Consider the following 23637-nt stretch of genomic DNA (forward strand, 5'->3'; position numbering starts at 1 on the left):
CCAATCTTGCGTTGCTTGTTTTCTGGTTCAGGGAGGACCGGACCTGGCAGTTCAGTCTGGACTGGTCCCATGAGGACAGGATCAAGACTGATTTGCATATGGCTGGGTCCAAAGTGAGGTAGCATGGTGGGCAAAAGAACGATGGGTTGGAGTGCTACCCAGAACGACTGTCAGTGGTTAGACTTATTGCAAGCATGCCTCCAATCACCTTTTGTGTATTTAAACTATGTTGATGGTTTAAGTTCGAACCATGGTCCTAATTGTAAGCCCATTATATTCTGGATTTTAAGTAATATGGAAAATATTGCACAACAAAGTTAAAAGAACACAGAAAAATCAGTGAGCAATTTGTATGAATAATTATAATAACTAAAATACTAAGATTCTGAGTAAGGAAAAGGACTTTTAATCCACATAGTTACGATTACTATGGCTCTCGGAATATAAAGTAACAGAACATAGTTCTGGTACGCGTTTCATCTACTTTCTACGGATAAAAGGGTAAGTGGACCCCCTCAAATTTGAATCTGCGACCTAGGGGTCAAATACATGTCCCTGCAGCGTATGCATTATTCTACTAAGCCAAGAAACATGGACCATTCATGATGTATTCAAGTGATGGAGGCATCAACCAATATAAAAGTGAACTTAGTGCATTAGTATTTATGTGTAAACAGAAATACAATGGTTAAATTATTGAAGAAAGTTAATATTATCAACGCCCTACCTTACAAGAAGATTTTTTATTTGAACGAAATGGAATGTTTGGTAGAAAACAAAGATGCAAAAATGGTTGAAATTTAGAAATGAATAGGAGATAAGAAATAGTTTGTTGACAATAAATAAGTATTTGGTAACTAATATTTGACTATCCAAAGTACATAGGTTACATTTGCAGCCAGCTGCCAGTGATGTAGTCAACAAAACAGATCAACGAATGAGGTAGAAGAATGTTGAGCTACATATTGGTTGAAGCAATGTAAATTACAAGAGTTTAAATAATGAAAAATATAAACAAGGGTAACATTTAAATGCACACAGCAAACCTACTGAGAATGTATGTCATGAGTGAATGCAGTATGCATGAGATGAAAAACAAGATAGGCGTTAAATGCACGTAAGATTGATTTAATGAGTTTTAAACTGCGATACATATTGGAAATGCATATATTTCTGGTGATACCCTGTTACATGAATTTAATGAGTTAGACTAAAACATGTAGGATTGCTTTGGTAAGCATTTGCTATACGGTAATAACAAATGCAAGTAATGATTGTGATACATTATTATTATTACTGATAAAATATACTTTTTTTAATTTGAAGAGCTTCAAATACATTTTGAAATACAATCCGAAAACACGCCAATTCTTTCTGCAAAGTCCTTGGCATGGGCATTTCTTTCTTCCATATTTTGTTTCAAAATCACCAACATTCACCGAAGCTTTATACATTTGCAGTATTGTGCTGCCATTTAAAGACAATATTAGACTATAAACATCAACAATACTCTTTAATCACTTTGATTTTTCTTAGTTCGCCTTCAAATATACAACACTTTAATTACACCATCTTGTTCCAAGAGCTTTATTATACAAAATTTAGTATAAGGCAACTAATTTCCTTTATGAAATGTGGTCTGATTTTTCTCCCAAATGTGGCAGAGAAGGAGCAAGTCAGCTGTAAACTATTTCCATTTGCATTTATTCATTTTGACTATAATATTATTTTGAAAATATATTTATTGGAATTTATATTACATACAATGTATGCGACAAGGTAGGCCATCCGTAGTTTACATTGTTGAAAAAATATACCATGTAAATACACATTGAGGTAGTAAAATCACCTAACGGTACATACATCTCAGCAATAAAGAAAACCGTGTAAGATTCAGTGGTATAAGCCAGTGAGTACTACTTTTACCCTGCCGCAATGTCCTTAACTGGGGTAAAAATAGTAGCAGGGGAGGTAAGAGGGCGCGTACAGGAGATGGCGGCAGCAGGATGAATCGATTGTTGTGACTATACCAACCATCCAAGCAACTAAAAGATTGATGCCACTGGGCAACAGAGGAGCTAATTAATTATTTAAGAGGGTGGTTTGTTATATAATTGTTATAAACCAAAAATGATCATTTCACAAGTCACTGGTATTCATTTATCTAAAAATGTAATGAAAATGCTGAATTCTGATCAATGTTATTTTTAAAACAGAATAAGTACCTCATTTGAACTTTCAATTTCTAAATCACATCAAATATACACAGCAGACCCCAGTGGTCACTAGGGAATCGACCACAGTCCAGTTTTTTTAATCCAAGTAGGTCCAATGTACGTGGGATAAAATGGCCTCCATCCTTGGATGCTCGGAAGAATATGCGATCAAACCTCAGTCTACAGGTATAAGGTGCTCTTAAGTTATTATTCATTTTTGTGTCCCATGTGTAACGACAGTGTTCAGGTTTACCCAAGCTCTCCCAAATGTCCAAAATGTTACTTGGAAGGCCTCCTATTTTAGATACCTGGAATGTAAAATAGACAAGATTCAATACAGAAATCCAAAAGCTGCAAGCTATATTTATCTGCTTTATTTTGAACAGTGAGAAAAACATTCTTGCTTATGAACTGCACACACACAACTAGCACCACTGCAAAATCACTTGTTTATAACTAGGGTAGACATCATAGGTAAAGAGAAGTCATGACAACAGAGGAAGAGCTAGGCAGCGGGACGAAGTATGAAAACGATACAATCAGCATGAATATTCAAAAAAGATGGCAGACAATGATTTATTACAATGGCTTCTCGCTTACAGGTACTTATGTTCCCACGTTTCATTCCAGTCTTCCATTCTAATTCCTGAATTACAATGAGGCATTTGTGCTGCAACGCAGTCAAATTTATAAGCTGAAATCTAGAATTCAAAAGAGGGGTTGTAGTAGGACTCGGGAGCCCTGCAGAATGGTTAGGTAGGGTTGGGGTGAGGCCTGGTCAGATGAGCAGGGTAGGCCATCAGGCGATGCTCATTGTGGATTGGACAATTTAGGCGAGGGAAAGGTTTAAATAGTGGCAGAGAAAGGCTTTCTTTTTCCACCATTCCATGCTTGTGGAGGACCACTTTTATGAGAATGAAAAGACATAAGTATTTTGCATTGTATTGAACTAGCCGAAGGCAGAGGAGAATTGTATATGTCAAAGTCAGTCAACAAGTGATTCAGGGGTAGCTGGTTTGTGAACTGACAAGGCATCATGATGAAGTGTTCTTTAAAGAGGTGCATCTTCAACTCTTTCCTGAATTGGAGCAGGGTTGGTGCAGTCCTAATGGATACAGGAATGTTGCTCCAGATCCTGAATACATAGATGGAAACGGCCCATTGCCTTGGTTATTATTTTCTACACTTCTTTGTCTCCAGTCTGAAAGAGAGTTAGTGGAGACATCTCATGGCAGTGGTATAGTGGTATAGTGATTATGAAGACGCATATCACCAATGTTTGTAAGGAAGCGAACCACTTGACGAGGACACTCAGAAATATCAAACCCTTCCTGCCACAAAAGGACTTCAAGCAGGTGGTTCAAGCGCTTGTCTTACCAAGGTTAGTCTATGGCAGTGCAAGTCTCTGTGGCCTTCCTAAATATTCCAAACACCAAGGGGCCCAAAGGGGATTTGGACTGGGTACAGGCTGCCCCCTACTCACTAGTCTCCTTAAAACACTGTGCCTGCCCCTACAATAAGGTGAATTATCCCTTCACTTGGTTTTTTTTATCTGAATAGTGGGTATATCTCACTCCTACTACCAATTTCAGTGTCTCATGTCACTCTTTCTTTACATGACCATGTCTAAAAACACGTGTGTGTGTGTAAACTGATTCCCTGTGCTGTACTTTTCTCTTACTCAACCCTTCTCTAGTGAAAAAAAGGGGAGGGGGGGTTGGCAACGCCTCACGGGAGCAACCACCAAGGAGGATGTGTCAAACTGGTTCTCGCTTGACTCCCCGCTATATCATCATCAGCAGTTGCCAACCTTGAAAATAAAGGGGATAAAACTGTGCACAAAAAAGAAACTCAGTGTAGTTATGTGAATGACCCACCTAAGTGATAGGGCCTAACCTCCAGGTTGTGAGTTATAGGACCTATTCGGTTAAAAAAAACTGAGCTCCACTAGCACTTTCCATTTTATTCTTTGCCGTGTGCCTGTTCTAATAAAAACCAACATGTTTCATCGCCATGTTATACATTACCGGCGATTTCTTCAGGGTTGTGTCTGGGTCAGCGTACTTCTTGCACTGTATTGTATTAATTTTCTCCCTTTATTGTACCAGGTAGCCTTATGTTGAAGTGCATACCAGGCTCCCGTAGAAGAAAATGCTGTTAAAAGAACCCCCTTTGTCCATAAGTGGGTTCGCGTATTCGCCCTTGGGTCGATATCGTTTGTACACAATGCTGTGGCCTCCGCTCACCCTTCTCGTACATGTTGGTTTTTATTAGAACAGGCACACGGCAAAGAATAAAGTGGAAAGTGCTAGTGGAGCTCAGTTCTTTTTAACCGAATAGGTCCTATAACTCACAACCTGGAGGTTAGGCCCTATCACTTAGGTGGGTCATTCACATAACTACACTGAGTTTCTTTTTTGTGCACAGTTTTATCCCCTTTATTTTCAAGGTTGGCAACTGCTGATGATGATATAGCGGGGAGTCAAGCGAGAACCAGTTTGACACATCCTCCTTGGTGGTTGCTCCCGTGAGGCGTTGCCAACCCCCCCTCCCCTTTTTTTCACTAGAGAAGGGTTGAGTAAGAGAAAAGTACAGCACAGGGAATCAGTTTACACACACACACGTGTTTTTAGACATGGTCATGTAAAGAAAGAGTGACATGAGACACTGAAATTGGTAGTAGGAGTAAGATATACCCACTATTCAGATAAAAAAAAAACAAGTGAAGGGATAATTCACCTTATTGTAGGGGCAGGCACAGTGCCTTCCTAAATATGCCTTGGCTCCACTTAGGGCCTCGCTGAACTTTGCATCAACACTGATTACAGGCTCCAAACTAAATGGGCACATAACCCCAGTCCTTAAATCTCTCAACTGGCTACCCTTTGAAGCACAAATCCAACTAAAGATTGCAATACTGGCGCACAAAGCCCTTCACTACAATACTCCCACGTATCTGGCGCAAAAACTTGAATTATCCTGTAGGGTGAGGTCATATAGAAGCGCCTCTACTCTCCTCCTGAAATTGATCATCTTTAGCAAAAAGAGAACTGGTCACTGAGCCTTCTCTGGTGCTGCCCCTAAAATAAATAAATAAATAAATTAGGAATAAGAAAAAGGTCATCAGAGATGGTGAGCCTGTCAGCTAGATAGGTAGGGGATACAGGTACTGATGGCTTTGTAATTGAAGCTGTTAGTTTTGAAGATGGAGCATGCTGGCACGCAGACCCAGTTGCGTTCCAAAAGGATAGCTTCGATGCAATTATATTTCTTCAAGCCCTGGATGAGGTGTCTAAAATGTCCTTTAATGGTCCATTTTGGAAATTGAGGCCGGTCATTTTGTTGTACAACACTACGGGGACTTTAACAGCAAGTCTCAAGTTGCTTTCTTGGGTTAAGAACTCATAAAAAAGAGCTGGTTGCAGCCATATTTGTTTTGGAGCGTGACGTTAGTGTGCAGGGTGAAGCCAAATGTCTTGGCATTAGGGTAAAAGTGGTTGTTCAAAGCCGCCAAGATTTATTTAATTGAGCCAAGTTTATACAATTTCTTGCTTGCTGTACTTTGCAAATAACTGGAATTCTAACTTGGTGGCATTGAGATTGAGGTTCAGGTAGGGGCCAGACATCCAGGTTTAAATGAGGTGCAGGCAATGTTTGATGCATTGTACCTCTGGAGTGGCGGAGACTTTCAAGTAAAGTTGTGTATCGGCCTCATATTGTTGAATATTTATTCTGGTGTTGTTAGTACAAACCTCAGAGGGTCTATGTATAGGTTGAAAATGACTGTAGACCGTATGGAACCATGCAGGTGATAGGGGCCTGGGTGCATGGCTCATCTCAGAGGGAAACCAGGCTGGGGAATGGTAGGAAAATAAGGGTGGTAAATATGGGGAAGAAGATATAAGTAAATGGCCCGTGGGCACCAGCCCAAAACAGGGTAGTGTCCAGTAAGGCCCAAACAACTACTGCAACAAGAAGGTGACTGGTGGGCATAGGCGAAGAGGAGTAACTAAAGATGAGAGTTATATGTGGCGATCTGATGGATGGTGTAAGGGAAAAAACATTTGGTGGGAGGGTCAAAAGTTTCCTTAACTGTGATAAGGAGATGACGGGTAAGAAAAGAAAAGCAATGTAAGGGTAAATAGTAGGTAAGGTCAGAGGACAGAGAGCATGTCAAGCATGGGCGATAAGAAACCGGTCACTTTTTGATAACATCAGTCAGGCCTAAATATGATAGTCAGTAGTTAATTTCTCCATCATAGTAGTTAGACTTAGGAGACTGGGGAGCCAACATGAGATGATGTCCTGGGTACAATCCTACCTAGATAAAAGAACTTTCAAGTTTTCTCAGGGGTCGCTACATCTAGGAGACTGAAGCTCAGCTGTGGAGTCCCACAGGGATCCTCGCTGTGCCCTACACTCTTTACTGTGTATATGCGTCCACTGGCCGATATAATTCTACCTCACAGTATTAAGATTGTGACCTATGCGGATGACGCACAGCTGGTCATAACCTTTAATGGGGCCCGCAACTTCCCCTCGGACTTCGAAACATGTCTGGAGAAAGTTGCCTCTTGGATGGAGCACTCCTGTCTCAGAATCAACAGAGGTAAAACCAAACTTATGCTCCTAGGCAACCACTATAGTCAGACTTGGCCTAAGTGCCTAGGTACCCCTAACACCCAAAACCAGGATAAAGAGTCTGGGTGTCTGGTTAGACAACTTTTTCATGTTTGACCATCAAGCAGTAAAGGTTACAGGGGCGTGTTTTGTTACACTCAGATCACTCAGAAACGTCCTCCAGCTCCTCCCAATGGCAGCAAAAAGAATCTTAATTCAGGCCTGGTCCAATCACGTTTGGACTATGGCAATTCCCTCTACTTGGGGGCTCCTAAGGCAACACTAAGTAAACTCCAAGTTGCTCAGAATTGTGCTGCCAAGATGCTACTTGGAATTCCAAAAACCCAGTCAGCTAAGCCAGCCTTAAAAACCCTACACTGGCTACCAATCCTTGAAAGAGTAAAATGTAAGGCCCTGTGCATTGTCCATAAGACTATGTGGGGAACGGGTTCGGCTATTTATAAACCCCTCATTATCCCCCATCGCCCAAAGAGGGATCTGCGATCGCTCAACCTTAATATTGCAGTTGTCCCCAAAGTCAAGAGGACAAGAAGCGGAGGAAGATCCTTTACCTTTACACCTCTGCTTTGAATCCCATGTCCTACCACTTCGTAAACTACTAAAAACCTGGCTATTCCAACAAATAGCTCCATAACTTCAATGGTTTTCTGCTCAGTCGCTAGCGCTGGGATGCCGGAGGGTAGCTATGCACTTTACAGGTGTTCAATAATAATAATACTACTAATAATAATAATAATAATAGTCAGATGCAGCGCCATCATGGTGAAGCTAATATCTTGAAATGCAAAGGAGTTGAAATCCCCCCTTAAAAAGCTCAAACTCAGGAGTTCTATAAAGGTAACCTGATATAATATGCCCAGAATGAGCAACACATTATACCCACTATATTTCTAAGTTACGAGTGAAGTTAAGAGAAGTGGGATCATGCTAGCACTGCATAGAGATCTTGATTATGTGTTGCATAGAGTCATGACAGATTCCAAAGAGTGTTGGTTTGTTTATGCACAGAGATCTATACAAGAAATGGAAATACCCATACTCACTACCTATGCACCAAAGGCAGACCAGAAACACTCCCTCTTGTACATGCTTGATAGAGTGAGTGAGAGTGGCCCGCTGGAAATGTTACAGGTGGGTGATTTTAACATAGTCCCAAAGGTTGCACTGGGTAGACACCCTCAGGATAGATACCTTCTTGGGGCAATGTCGAAAATAGTTTTAGGGAAGATACCTGACCAAAGACTGCTCGACATTTAATGGGAACGGCATTCTCTATACAGGGAGTACACATTTTTATCACACTACATGGGTAATTCACTGATAGAATTAGCATGAGGGTCAGAATCAGTTCTCCTGGCTACATCCGGGACAAAGATAGGCGTGACTATACTATTATGCTCACATGGGAGGTCAATGTGGGACAAAAGACTAAGATAAGGGAAAGTTGGTGATTTCATAGATCCCTTCTAAAAGACAAATTGGTAACCCACATCCTAACCGAACAGCAACATAAAATATTTTGAGAAAAGTGACATGGAGGATGTCCTTCTTTGTATCCTATGGGATACCTTTAAGGCAACTACAAGAGGTCAATGTATTGCAGCATAAGTTGAGCAAAGACAAATCTGGCTGATAACTAAAGAAAAATTGGAGAAGTACTTGAAACCCAAATAAGAAAAGTGTAGGACGACTGGGTCATTGGCCTCTCTCCGAGCTCTAACCACACTAACGGATCAATTCAATCTTTTAACTATAGAATAATCAGAAAATGCTCTCCTCAGTTGGAAACAAATACTCTACTTTATTATCACAATGACAGAGTGGCAGTCACAAATCCCCAATGTTAAAGACTCCCTGAGTATTTTTAGGAGGGTGAACACGCGAAAAGGCTAACATGCAAGGAATATTACAGAACTCTGTACGAAGAGGACCCAGTGGATTCTGTAAGTCAAGAGGCTTTCATATCTACTGTTGGGCTCCCCTTGATGTCCGTTAGTTTAAGGGGAACTTTAGAGTCCCATATCACAAAATCTCAGCAGTGTTTACAAATTTGGACTACTATAAGACTCCAGGTCCGAGATGTCCACTTAACATCTTTTACAAACGTTTTCAGTCGGTACTCACGCCACAATTAAAAAACATTTTCAGCTAATTTTCACAAACTAACACAGTTATGCCCACAATAAGGGAGGCAAATGTTACCGTAATACATTATTCTGGTCACCCCACAGATCTCTGCCCATCTTAAAAATCATAACTCTGCTTAACACAATAGCCACTAAGATTTTCACTAAAGTCCCCGCAAAAAACACTAGCAGTGCATATTACCCACTTGATTCACCTAGATCAGTCGAGCTTTATCCATGGGAGACAAACACTAGACAACGTTAATGGGGTACTGAATCGTATTGAGAAATTCAATACCAGGAAAATCCCCATGGCCATATTGATCCTGGACACAGAAAGAGCATTCAACATGGCCAAGTGGTCTTTTTTGAATCTATAAGACAGAACTAAGACTGCATATGAAGATCTTTATCAAGGTCATTTACAAATTCCAGATCGTTAAAATTCTAGTCAATAGCCTTAAATCAGAGCCCTTTCCTCTGAGCAGGGGGTTATGATTGGAGGGTGCTCTCGACCCAATATTAACTAGCTTGGTAGTAGAGCCGCTGGTGGTAAGGGAATGCAGGGACATTAAAGGCATGCAATTTAGAGGGGAACTAAATAAAATTCAGCTTTTTAGACACAATATACTCCTGACCATGTGGGACCCAGATTCTTCACTCAAAGCAGTGCTAGGCATTTAGCAAGAGTACAATGACCTCTCTGTATTCAAAGTGAACCTGGACATAGAGTTATTGAGTAAGGATCTAAGATGGGAAGTGAAACGAGTAGCCACAATTTTTTAATTTCAATGAACAAAAGAAAAGATTAAATACCTGGCAATTTACATTACCCCTTCCCTGACTGGGTGGGATAAACAGTCAAAATGAATACCCTTTCCATGCTTTTTAGGCTTTCCTTGTTCTGATCCTTAGGAAAGACATAACTGATCTCCAGGATCCTTGAGAAGACTTTTGTATAGCGTTGTATCTTGAGAAGGTAAAACCACCAAGGGGGTGGGGAGGATGGGCAAGCTGGATCCTCTTGGTTTCCGGGTTCACAGTGGAGCGTAAGCTGCAGTACATTCTTAGCATTTCTGATATAAATCCATGTTATCTGGCACAAAGCTGGAGTATGATTTTGTTTTTTTTGTCCTCATATCACCAGTGTTTGCAAGTCAAACCTGGTACCTGACCTGTACCACCTCAGGCAATTTGCAATTACACATCTAGCCATGTGATCCAGTCCATCTGGTTACCTGGTTACTGGTTTCACGGAGGTGTAATCATGGGACAGCAAAGTTAAGTTCCTACTATTCCACTTCAGCTCAAATAATCATCCCAGTTCTTAGTGTGTGGACCACCCTTTATCCCTGTATCCATTTTGCAGGTAGTTTTAATCGCCTGGAGCCACTCAAGACCACCAAGTGGAATGGGGTCTGTCCATCTCTTGCAGATCTCTCTCCTGGCAAGGAGGATCATATAAAAAAGTAGGTCCCGCCTATTTACCGATAGGGGTGGAGTAGGCTAGTCTTCCAGCCCTATCAGTATCAATGTTAAGCTCATTTTTATATTGGCCTGCAAAATATAATTAATTACTTTTTCAACCGTGTGCCAATACTCCTGTAATTGGGGTAATTCAAAAAACATATCTCCTTTCTATTAGCCTCCACCAAAGATAGCAACTGCAGGTATTTGAATCTTGAGAGGGAATCACCAGTTTTTGCCAACAAGATTCCCCATGGCACCACTTTCTGCATCATCAGGAGTTCCCGACACACTTCAATTCCCGCCCTCCTTAATGGGTTACTTAACTGATCTTGAAGGCACTCTGGCGTACCTGGTAAATCCCAGATTGGTGAGAAATCTGAGAAATAGTCCATTCCAAGTATCTTCCTTACCCCTAACCATAAAGTAAGTGCTGCCTTCAGCGTCAGTCTAGTTTTAATGAAAGTTGCCAAATTCTCTGTAGCTCCGTCATCTGAATTGCCCCTTCCCAGATCACATATGGGGGTTTTAGCTTCTTATCTTTCAAGAGCAACAGAGTTCAAAACCAATTGGCGACTTCCTTACTTCTAGGGGCCTCATTCTGTAATTTTGTTGCAAATTCTCACACTCTGCCAGTCTCCTTTCTATTAGCCTCCACCTAAGATAGCAACTGCAGGTATTTGAATCGTGAGAGGGAACCACCAGTTTTTGCCAACAAGATTCCCCATGGCACCACTTTCTGCATCATCAGGAGTTCCCGCCACACTTCAGTTCCCGCCCTCCTTAATGGGATACTTAACTGATCTTGAAGGCACTCTGGTGTAGCTGGTAAATCCCAGATTGGTGAGAAATCTGAGAAATAGTCCATTCCAAGTATCTTCCTTACCCCTAACCATAAAGTAAGTGCTGCCTTCAGCATCATCAATCTAACTTTCTTGAAGAATTTCCTTGTCCCAAACTTGTAGAGAAACCCTTTAGACCCTCGCTCCTTTACCATTTCCTCCAACCCAACGCATACCAAGGGCCCCGTTTTGCCTAAGAGGATTCTGCAGTTTTGAACTGGAGAGCCATGCAATATAGTCTTAAATCAGGAAGAGCTAACCCGCCTTTCTCTAACTTACGGCTCAATTTCTTCCAAGCTCCCCTAGCTCCCCTAGATGACCACACAAAATTAACCAATTTCCCCTGTAGCTTATCAGTCGTACCTTTGGGAAACGTCAGAGGGATACAATTAAAAAGATATGTCAGCTTGAGTAATAACACCATTTTAATTAAATGTACTTTCCCATACAATGACAAGGGAAGATTCGTCCACCTGGTAAGTGATTTGTCAATTTCTTTTGCTATCGTCTCTAAATTGAGCTGGGGAAAACCCCCTAATGAGTTAATGATGTCGATTCCAAGATATCTAATCACTCTCTTACATCTCCCTTCCAATCTGGGGCATTCTAACACAATATCCCGGTTTTCGCATTGTTTTTTTTTGTTTACATTTTTTTATTAAATTTTCACATATCACGCCCCCCCCCCCCCGGAAAAGGGGGGGGTAAGGCACAATGAAAAATGGAATACACATTATCGCACACAGTAGAGGGTTACATTTCAATGAACAGTGGTACATGTTGCAGTCCACTAGTGCCACGTAGTCACTATCTTCTCCAGCTCGCCGTATATGGCAGGGCCAATAGCCTGTGAGACAGGGGGCCTAGCAACCCTGCACTAGGGCCCTCGACCCCGCGTCTATGACCTCGTGTGCCGGTGGAGGTGTGTGTGAGTATTGTCCCTGTGTGTGTCGTTGCAATTTGCAGTCCTGTGATAAATACTGGTTAGGGAAATGTACGCCGGTCTCGGAACCGCCAGCTTGCAATACGAGGGAAACATCAAGTCGTGGGGGAAACTTTTCCTAGTGTATTATACAGTGCTGAACGTATGTGGTACCTTAGTCGGGGTCAGTGGGCATCGTACAAATGGGGAGATACGAGTCACCGGGGACAGTGCAGCCTATCCTCAAGGGGGGGCCAATAGTCGGTTTGTCTCGCTGTGGGTGCGGGGAACTCAGGTGTCAGGCAATGGGCTGGGGTGACGTGGGGAGGCTTGAGTGTGCGGAGGAGAGGGATCCGGGACAACTTCCGGGGTAGTTTCGTGCTGGAATTGTATGAGTAGTTGTGCCCATTCTAATGAGATGGGGTTCTTTCGCATTCCCTTGACTTCCTCGTCCCGTAGAAGTTCCTCCTCGGCCTCCCCCCATTTCTTTACAGCTCCTATCCAGGCTGCTGCCGGGGGGGCCTGCGGGGGCCCTCCAGTGCATTGCAATGGCTCTTTTTGCTAGCAAAAGGGCAAAGGATGCAAATTTCCAGTGTAATTTCTCTGTCTTTTTCCTATGGTAGGTGCCTAGCGCGGTAACTTCCCAGGATTCGACTTGTGGGAGGTTGACCAACGTGCGAAGTGTCTGATGTATCGTGGCCCAGTATTGTCGGAGGGAGGGGCAATCTCAAAATATGTGTTTAAAGTGCGCTGCAGACAAATTGCATCGTGGGCAATGGAATGGAGTGTTTGGGTAGTAGCGTTGAAGTTTGTCTGGCGTGAGGTAAGCCCTGTGCAGAATGTTGAACTGTATATTTTTAAATTTCGCATTTCTGGAGACTTTTTTGGTATATTCTAAGGCGCGTTTCCATTCTGAGTCATGGAATGCCCTGCCTATATCCTCCTCCCAAGTCTGTCGCAGACTGCCTAAAGAGACGTTGGTCAGCTCCCTTATGGCTTTTTAATGCCACGTCACAAGATGTCGTCCAGACCCCATCCGAAGAATTGTATGGAGTACCGTGTGCGTCGGCGGCTCTCCATTTCTCAGATCCCAGCACTGTCGAGTATTCTCTAGGAGTTGTCTTTATGTGAGGAATTGGCCCCGTGGTAGGTCATACCATTCGACCATCTGCTCAAAGGTGCGCAGTTGTCCATCTTGGATCAGCTCCGCTACCTCAGTTACGTCGTGATCAGTCCAGGTTTGCAAGCTCCTGGCAGTGAAGTGGTGTTCCCCACGAGGGAGACCCACCAGTGGCAACTGTGGGGAGTAGAGCGGTGTGTCCTTGGAGAGGCGGTGAATCCGCATCATACATTTGCGTGCTATGGACACCTGGAGCGGAAGGGTACGGGAAGGTTTAGTGCCCGGTAGGAGCATACGTCTGATGACCGGTAGAGATATCTTTCCGGCGACTGTCGTGGTTTCCACTACATGGCGCTCCGCTGTCCAGTTGGACATCCATTGTAGTTGCGCTGCCAGAAAGTATGACTCGAAGGACGGGGCGCCCAGGCCCCCCTCTGTAGTGGGCAACTGCAGTTTACTGAGTGCCACTCTATGTCGGACATTGCCCCAAAGGAGCTTTGTGAGCAGTGTGTCCAGTTCACGGAAGAAGGATCCGGGTGGAATCACCGGGAGATTGGAAAAATGATAAAGCAGTCTGGGTACCATTAGCATTTTCGCTAATGCCACTCGGCCTATAGGCGCTAGGGGCAGAGTTCCCCAGAAGGTCACTGCTGATCGTAAGCTTGCTAGCACCTTACGATGGTTGCCCTCGTATAAGTCAATCGGGGATTGGTACAGTCGTACTCCCAGGTATCTTGGAGCTGCTCCATTCCAGTGGTGCGACTGCGCGCCTAGCGTTACCTCATGCGGCGCCAAGTTGGGGTGAAATGGGTATACTGTCGACTTTTCCCAATTGACTTTGAGTCCAGAGATAGCACCAAAAGCTTGTAGGGTGTCCCATATTGGGGTAAGATCCTCCGTGACATCACGGACGTAGATCAGCAGGTCGTCTGCATACAGGGAGACGCAGTGCGTCGTCTCCGCGATTGGTATCCCCCAGGCTGCACCCTCCCCGCGTAGCTGCATGGCCAATGGTTTGACTGCCAGTGCGAATAGAAGGGGAGAGAGTGGGCAACCCTGCCTGGTGCCTCGTTCTATTGGGAAGGGATCCGAAATCAATTTACCGAGTCTCACCCTAGCGGTGAGCTCCTTGTACAATAGCCGCGTGTAAGCTAACTGAGTCTGACCATATTGTAGTGCCTGAAGAACCACGAACAAATGCGGCGACAGTAGCATATCGAACGCTTTTTCTATGTCGAATATCAGGCATGCTGCTCTTGGGTACCTGTCACGCACACTGTCTTGGATGTGGAAAAGTCTCCGTAAATTGTGGGAGGTGTTGCGCCGGTGCACGAATCCGCACTGATCGGGATGAATTAACGTGGGTATGAGTGGGCTGTAGCGGTCAGCTAGTATTTTCCCCAAGATTTTACAATCCGCGTTGAGGAGCGTGATGGGTCTGTAAGAGGAGGGGTGTGTGGGGTCTCTGTGTGGCTTTAAAAATTTAACCATAGTGGATTCCCGAAATGATGCAGGTAGAATCCCCATGACCAGGGCTTCTTCAAGTGCGAGAGCGAGTCGGGGCACAAGTTGGGCTCTGAATTTGCTATAATACTCTAAAGGGAACCCATCCATCCCCGGAGCCTTCTTGCGAGCAAGAGACCCTATGGCATGTTTGATCTCTGAGGCCGTAATTTTCTTGTCTAGATCCCTTCGGTCCTCCGGGGATATGACAGGAAGTCTGTGCTCACCTAGGAATTGTTGCAAAGCGTCGTGCGGTGTTGGCGTGGGATTGTGGTAAATTCCTGTGTAGTAGGTGCGAAATGTATTAAGGATACCGGTTTGAGTGTAGTGCATTTGGCCTGTGTCATCTGTGAGCTCTGTGACTGGTTGCAGAGTTGTGTCTTGTTTGGCCATCCATGCTAGGAGAGCGCCCGCCATGTTTCCCTCCCTATGTGTGCGGGTTGCATATTTGCGGAAGTTGTATTTCCGTAGGTCCCGGAGTGTCTCTGCGTATGTCAGCTTTGCCTCCCCTATTCGTTCCGGGGGGACCCCGCCTTGGTCTGAGGCGCGGGAAATCAATGCCAGTGCTTGTTCCGCCTCATTTAAAGCCGATTCTAATGTTCTCCTTACCCCCACTATTTGTTGGATGCAGTGTCCTCGTGCCGTGACTTTGTATGCGTCCCATTCTAAAGCCCTAGTGGATGCGGAACCCGCGTTGCATTGGAAATGTGCCTCGATGAACTCCCGTGTGTGTGTCAAAAAAATTGATCAGTAAGGCACTCTTGTGGGAGTCGCCATGTGGGAACCGGTGGGTGGGGTGGGCGCCAGCGCAATGTTACCACATGTGCGTCGTGATCCGAAACAGTCTGCATGATGTATTGTGGATAGTATCGTAGGGGAGCAGAGGAATCTGTGTAAGCGCACCCTAAGGTCGTGCGGAATGGAGTGGAATGAGTATAATCTGGTCGTTGGGTGCCGCGACCTCCAAATGTCAATCAGTGCCCAGCGCCCCACCCAGTTGCGGAAACCTTCAGTTTGTTTGTGTGCTGGGGAGCTCCGGGGGGGGGGGGGCGGGGGGTGATCTGTCAAGGAGTAGGTCCAACACACAATTGTAGTCCCCTCCCAGTAGCCAAGGGATCGCAGTGTAGCGGGCCAAGATTCCAGTCAGCTCTTCCCAATATCGATCTTGCTCCATGTTTGGGGCGTAGATGCTACCTAGTAGGATCGGTTGACCCTCTAGTAGGCCACTAATGAAGGCATAGCGACCACTATTGTCCACTAAACAGGTGTGTTCCTTGAAGGGCACTCCAGGTCTAATCCACACAAGTGCCCCTCTCGCGAAGGCCGAGTATTTTGTGGCACAGATGATGCCTCGCCACTTTCGTTGGAGACGGCCTACCTCTAGGTTTGTCAGGTGGGTCTCCTGTAGGAGGGCCACTTGCGCCTGTTGTCGTTTTATGTATGCATATATGGAATATCGCTTAGCGGCAGTGTGCATTCCTCTAACATTCAATGTTATGATTTTAAGATCTGAGTGTAGTGACGTGGGTGTCATACTATAGTTGTGTCTTGTACGGAGCTTGTGGGCCCCTCGGGTCCTTCTTCCATCCCCGACTCCCCCGCCCCGGTCTCCCCGTTTCCCACCGCCCGAAGGTCCCCACTTAGACTCCGCACCGCTATTGCCATAAGGGGTACTGTCACTAGGAAAATTATAACCATTGGGGGGAACAAAGTTCAACTTCGGGAAACAATCCCAACAAAGGGGACCTATTGCACGGGGCAATACGTCCAAACTGCAAAACATGTAGGTTTGTTAGTCTATTGCAGGGGAGACGATGACCCGGTTCCCTCTCTGGCGCAGCCGGCTCCACCACCAAAGTGAATGGGAGTTCGTAAGTGTCTCCATAGGTAACTTGAGTGCTGCTGGAAGTTGCCGGAAGCGTGCGAGGTCAATCCGGTTGCTCCTCTGGTTCTGTCCATAGATCTGACCTCATTCCTTTTATCCTGAGCCGCCTTGGGCCTATGGGAGTGGATTGTCACGGATTTGGTCGTCTTGGTGTGAGTTGTCCATGCACCCATCTTTTGTTACATCAGCAAGTCCGAGGTCTGGGGTGTCACCCTTGGGGGTGTTTGCGACCCTTCGCGGGAGACCCGAGCGTCGCTAGTTTCTTCTTCTGAGCTAAACAAGTGTGGGCCATTGTCAACGTCTGACGCTTCCTCCGGTGGGCCCAGCGCAGCCACCACCTTGAGTGCTTTTCTGCGTTCCGTAATGATCTGGGTGAGGTCCAGGGAGCCTTTCCCGGGCGGGGTGGAATGGGTACTGAGTTGCGTAAAGGTGATTCTGCGCCTCTGGCCACGCGGCCGCCGCAACTGTGGATTGCTTTGTGAGCTCGCCGGTGTTGTGCGGGGCTGCGTGTGCTGCTCTACCCAGGAATCTGCGGCTCTCGGGTCCGTGAAGAAGTGGGTGGTGCCGTCGTGGATTATTTTGAGTTTGGCTGGAAATAGAAGGGCACATTGGATGTTCTTAAGCCGGAGTGCTCTTTTTACCCCCTGGAACGTGGCCCTCTGTTGTTGCACTGCCCGGGAGTAGTCAGGGAAGAGCATGACTTGTTTTTCCTCCACCTGTATTCTGCCGTGTGTCCTGGCCGCTCTTAGGATCGTATCCCTGTCTCGGTAGTGGAGGAGTTTCATCAGGAATGGTCTTGGGGGTAGACCCGGCTTCGGTTTGCGTGCCGAGACTCTATGCGCCCTTTCCACAGAGAAGAAGGGGGTCAGATCCGTGGATGGTGTGAAGGTGTTGATCCAGTCAGTGATGAACTGTATGGGGTCGGTCCCCTCCGCCCCCTCCGGTAAGTTCATGACGCGGATGTTACTCCTGCGAGAGTGCCCTTCCAAGTCGTCCGTTTTGCTTTCTAGGGTCTTGAGTCTTCCTCTGAGGTCAGCGATGTCGCTGTGGTGTTGTTTCACCTGCGGGTGCAGCGTGTGGAGCTTCTGCTCCCCCTGAGACACTTTATCCGACAATTTCCTGTGGTCATCTCGGAGTAGATTGAGGTCCGTAGCCAAGGAATCGAATTTCTGTTCCATAGTCACCCTGGAGTTTTCTATTGCTGCGAGCACCGGGTCCAGTTTTCTAGGTGTGGGATCTCTTGCGTCCTGTTCGTTGCGTTGCGCTGTCTGGGTTGGTGCTTGGCCTTGTGATTTCTGGGTGTCCGTGACTGGCACAGTTGACGCTGTCCGGCGACCCATCACGGCAGGTGAGGGGGTCCTCGGGTGATGTTGCTGGGGCGGTAGTCACTTGTAGGAGCCGAGCACCTGAATGTTGTTGTCCAAGTCCTTCACGCTATTACTCGACTTCACCCCTGATTCCAGGTGTTGTGGTCCAGCAGCCGGAGGGAGAGGGGGCGCTCTGAGCTCCGTTGAGCTAGTGATGTTCCGCCTCTGTGGATGGGTGGCGGTAGTGGCGGCCTCGAGGACCCGACGGGGGTGATCACTATTTCCCGGTCCCTTCGTCCTCCCTCGGCCTGTTGTTCCCAGTCAGGTGGCTTTTGGCGGTGACCCCGCGTATTAATATGTACGTTTCTTGTGGGGGGGGCCAGAAGGCACTGTCCAGGCCCCCTCTGGGCGGTTCCCGGGCCCCGCGCTGATGTTGGGGGGGGGGGGCGAGTGTCCTGTCGACAATGGCCTGGTGGCCCAGAGAAGCGTGGACGCACGGGGCTGCACCCGTGGGGGGAGGGGGCGCCCCGGCCGCGAAGGCTGCCCTAGATATGCCGGGCCTCCGGGTTAGTAGTGCGTCCGGCGCCCGCTCAACTCCCCCTGCAGTGCGGCCCCTCATCTGGTGCTCACGTCGGGTGTCTCGCCGGGGGTCCGTTGTCCCCGACCCAGGGGAGTGCCTCGTCCGCCTCTCGGGTCAATGGCTGTCTCTTAGGGTGCAGGTGGAGTCTGTGCACCGGCGCTGTTCCCCGTGGCTAGACACGTCCTCGCTAGGGGTGGCAGTCTGTGTGTCTCCGGCGGTTGCGCTTCTTTCAGAGAGGGTCGGGCAGGTCGAGGACTTCCTCGGCGGGGGGGATGGGCTTCTCCCGCTCCACGGCCAACCCCACTCCGCAGCTCTCGATCCCACTGTGCTCGCTCGGCAGCTCCCTGTCACTTCATGGCCGGGCCCTCCTCCGTCGGTCTACTTGCACACATTGGTGCCACAGCAGCGCCGCCCGGTCACCGCGCACTCGTCAGTGGGCTGGGCCCACCAGGGCTGCCGATGCACCATGTGGCTGCCATTTTGCAGGGGAACTCATGGGCAGCGATTGTGGCGTCCCAGGCCCATCCTGGGCCGCCGTTTGCAGCTGTGACCGCCGCCGATCCCGCTCTGGGGGTTCCGATGGCGATATCCGTCCGCGAAACTGCTGTTACTTCATGGGAATTCCCGTGGTAGGCCTTTGAGGTTGGCCGGCTGCGGGAGCTTCAGAGAGATCTGTCCGACATCTTAGGCGGCTAGGCCACGACCCCCCCCCCGGTTTTCGCATTGTTGACCAAATAATTGGATGGTGCCCCAAACTCTTTAGCTACAACCTCCACCCTGGGAATAGTTAGAACTGGATCTTCCGTAAAGATTACAAGATCATCCGCATATAATGAAATTTTCTTTTTTTAATGTACCTGCACTGAAAGCAATTACCTGATCATCCTGCCGTAGCACTGGGTGAATGGTTCGATATAAATATCAACCACTAATAGTGAGATGGGGCACCACTGCCGCGATCCCCTAAAAATCAGGGGAACTCGTAGTGAGAGAATCCTAGCTGTTGTACGATCATATAAAGCTTTTAGTGTTGTTATAAAGCGTGGCCCAAACCCCATAACCTCCAGTACTTCCCATAAATAGCCCCAATAAACACGATTGAAAGCCTTGGTGGCATCCAATGTAACTACCACCAGGGGTACCAACCTTGATGTGGCCAGATCTATGCTACCAATTAATTGCTGGGTCAATTTGTGGATCTGCCTCCCAGGGATGAATCCTTTTTGATCAACATGGATAAGTAAGGAAGATATAAACTTTGAGCAGAACATCCAAAGAGTGCATAGAGAGCCCTTCCGCCGCAACCCCTTAAGAGTTAAACCCAGGAAGATCCTCGTAAATTTTCTCTCTTGTACTATCAAAGAGGAAATCCTTAGCAGGCCCTAAAAATGGTCTGTATTCAGTAAATAGCTACTCATTCATAATCAGGTCACATTTATGTAAATCCACAGAACAGAGGGAATGTGAGCTAGGAAACAAGATGGAGGAGCTACAGAAGCTTGGAGTAAAGGTTCAACTAAAATTCCCTGCAATGCTACGTATAATGTGGGACAATCAAATGTACAATTTCTGCTCACTTGAAGATGTTGAGTCACTAATGGATACTATAAAAAAGAGGCAAGACATGGCTAAGTGATTAACAGATGATTATCGTAATTTAGTTCCGGCTAAATCTGAAAGTATGCTCTCTCCTTATCTAGTACTAGCTGAAGTTCCCTTAAATAGTCTGCCCATTAGGAATTTTTATGCCAAAAAAGAAAGGCAGGGTACCCCTGGGTAGGTTCAGGGGGGTGGGGCGGGGTGGTGGTGGAGGGGTAGGAGCACGGATGGGGAGCAGTGGGTTAAAAAACAAAAAAAGTCTTCAGAATCATTCAGTCAGGAGAGTTTTATTGAGCCAGTGATGAAGCAGAAAGTGGAACTTGAGAGGAAGTATAATGGCCAACATTGATATGCTCACATGGAATGTGAACAGTCTTAAGTCAAAGCCCAGACAGAGGGTAGTGCTGAGGTATATGGAAGAAAGTCAGACGCAAATCATGGTTTTACAGGAGAAATATTTTCCAGCAAGTGAGAGTAAGGATTTGTTTGGCAGGTGTGGTTGGGTTCAGAATTTTGTAGTCTCCGACCAAGCACAATGCTGCAAGGTTGTCGCAATTTTAATTAGAAGAGGCAGTGGGATTGAGCTTAAGTTGTCAAGTACGGATAGCTCCGGCAGATGGGTCTTAGCGGGTATGAAATGGGCAGATAGTGAGTTTATATGTGTCGTTTTCTATGGACCTATTGAGGATGACCCACAGTACATTATAGAGTTGCAACTGAGATTAGTTGATATATCAGCCCCAGTGATTGTAGGGGGGATTTTAATATCCTGTTAGATCCTGTACTGGACCGATCTACACGGAGGGATAGTGCCCTGGTGCCTAGAACGAGACATGCCTTGAAAAGCTTGATGCAGGATCTTGGGTTAGTAGATGCTTGGAGGCATCTGAGTGGGAAGGCGAGAGGTTATACCTATTACACTAAAAAATATCGCCACTTTTCTAGATTGGACTATTTTCTGGGTGAAAGATGTTTAGGGTCCAATATTGAAAAGATTATACACCACCCAGCCCTTATTTCAGATCACTCAGCAGTTATTATGACATTACAAGCCCCAGGACTGCAGCCCAACAGGAGTTGGACAATAAAACACGCCCTTCTCTTAGATGAGGAGGTTGTGCATCTGAATACTTTATTACTTTATGATCAATAAAGACACTGCCTCCCCTGAAATAGTGTGGGATGCTTTTAAAGCATATATACGTTTTTTTAAAGTCTTGGATGTGCTAAAGGCAGAGAAGAGAGGGCTGAATTAGTAAGTATAGAAAAAGAAGTGGGTAACCTTGAGGCAGCTTTGCTATCTTTAAGTGCGGGAGAAGAAAGGGAGGGGCTGGTAAGAAGATTAGAAGAGGCCCAATTGAATTATAAAATCAGGTTGGAGTAAAAATGTAAGGCAAGGTGGCAGGCAGCGAACATGAGGAAGGCCAGGTTCGAAAGAATCAGAAATGAGATTAATGAGCCGAGGAGGCCCTCACGGGAGGCGTTTGACAACTGGAAAGGAATGCAGAATGACGTAGTCGCACTCTTCTCACAGCTTTATAGGGAAGACACTATCTTCGAACCCCTACAGTTTAAAGATTGGCTGAGGGCAATTGGTGTCCCTGTATTGACTGATGAAGGGGAAAAGACGATGGAAGCTCCAATTACCCAGGAAAAGATCAGGGGGGCAATTAAGAGAACTAAGAATGGGAAGGCTGCTGGCTTGGATACCATCCCCTCAGAAGTTTATTAATTATGAACCCCTTCTATGCTGATGACGGAGCGGTTCAGTCATCAGCACTGGTTGGGCTGTGCTGATGACGGAACCGCTCTGTCATGAGCACAGCCCCTGGGGGGAGCGCTGGCGCTCCCCCTGGGGCATCGATCTTGCCCCCACAAACAGGGATGGCAGCGGAAGAGTTTCCGTTGCCACCCCGAACCCCCCCAAGCTTCTCCATGACGTCAGCGCGCACAGCGCGCGCAGACGTTATCAGGAAGAGCTGGACGCGCTGGAAACTATTTGTTTCCAGCACGTCCAGGGAGAGGAGGTAGGTTTGGGCCTCCAGTGGGGCCGGGGGGCGGCATTTCTTTGTGCCTTGAGGCATCGGGGGGGAGGAAACAGTGTTTCCTCTCCCCTGATGTCCCAATGCAGGGCATTCCTGGTGCACGATCGCGCACAGCGTCACGATCGTGCACCAGGAATGCCCCCACTAGACACCAGGGATGTTTTTTTTAGAGAAAAGGAAGCAACCCCTTGGGCAAGGGTCGCTTCCTTGGGGGCATAAATTAATTCAGGGTCCAGAATCGGGGGGGCAGAAAAGCCCACTAGAACCAGGGATTATTTATTTATCAAAATCGGAAGCGACCCCTTGGGCAAGGATCCCTTCCTTGGGCCCTAAATTGTTAATAAGTTGATTCTGCCCCTTCCGGGGGCAGATTGGTTTATTTGTTTGGCCTTTCTGCCCCCAGGGGGGCAGAAAACCCCACTAGACACCAGGGAATTCTTTTTTTTTTTTAAATGGAAGCGAACCCTTGGGCAAGGGTCGCTTCCAGGGGGGGCAATTTATTTTAAAATTATATTCTGCCCCCCTGGGGACTGATAGCCTGACATTTTGGCGTTTCTGGCCCTAGGGGGGGCAGAAAAGCCCACTAGAGCCAGGGAATTGTTTTTTTAAAAATTGGAAGCGACCCCTCGCTTCCATGGGCCATATTTGTTTTTAAGTATATTCTGCCCCCACCCCGGGGGCAGATCGGTTTGTTTATTTGGCCCCCTGGGGGCAGAAAACCCCACTAGACACCAAGGAGTGTTTTAAATTTGAAATGGAAGCGACCCCTTGGACAAGGGTCGCTTCCTTATGGGCAGAATTCATTTGTAAGACTTTTCTGCCCCACCCCCTTGGGGACAGATTACCTATATTTTTGGCATTTCTGGCCCGGGGGTTGGGGGGGGGCAGAAAAGCCCACTAGTGCCAGGGATTTAAAAATAAATAAATTGGTTGATTCCAGGGGACATATATTTGTTTATGTGTATTCAGCCCGTTTATTTGGCATTTCTACCCCCATTTGTGTAGTGACATAGCCTGTTATATTGTGTATTGTTTTTATTTCTTGTGAATTGTAATGTTTTATTTCCCCCTTTTTTGTTCTAGTTCAAGGCTTTTGCTCTTTAATCTGTTGCAGGTTGCGGTTTCGTTACTGGTGGTTCTGCGGGTTGTGTAGTTGCATGTGTTTGGTAAGAGGCTTTTTTTGTACAATTACAATGTAATGTGTTTTTTGCAAAGTGTGTAATAATACCAGTATGTTTGGTTTTATGTTTTTGAGTGTCTAAAAAATGTTTTGCATTTGGCTTGTTGTGTATTTTGTTTTCTGTAGATTAATTGTTTTTTTTCTTCTTTCTAGTGGGATATCGTTGACTATTTGCTGTGTCTTTTCAGAGTAGGTGCTGGTGAG

At 46.3% G+C, this 23637-nt stretch overlaps 1 protein-coding gene across 4 annotated transcripts in view; it reads right to left on the bottom strand.

Moving 5' to 3' along the window:
- Positions 1 to 1112: 1112 nt before the first annotated feature.
- The window catches only part of LOC144829128 (tyrosyl-DNA phosphodiesterase 2-like), a 239853-nt gene continuing 217328 nt past the window's right edge, over positions 1113 to 23637 (bottom strand). For all 4 annotated transcript variants that reach the window (XM_078687949.1, XM_078687946.1, XM_078687947.1 and 1 more), the window contains one exon: positions 1113 to 2524. In XM_078687949.1, the coding sequence (XP_078544075.1) occupies positions 2246 to 2524 (279 nt within the window). In that variant the 3' untranslated portion in view covers positions 1113 to 2245. The remainder of the gene's footprint in view (positions 2525 to 23637) is intronic.

Source organism: Lissotriton helveticus, chromosome 4_1 (assembly GCF_964261635.1).
Source record: "Lissotriton helveticus chromosome 4_1, aLisHel1.1, whole genome shotgun sequence".
In the NCBI taxonomy this organism is placed as follows: Eukaryota; Metazoa; Chordata; class Amphibia; order Caudata; family Salamandridae; genus Lissotriton; species Lissotriton helveticus.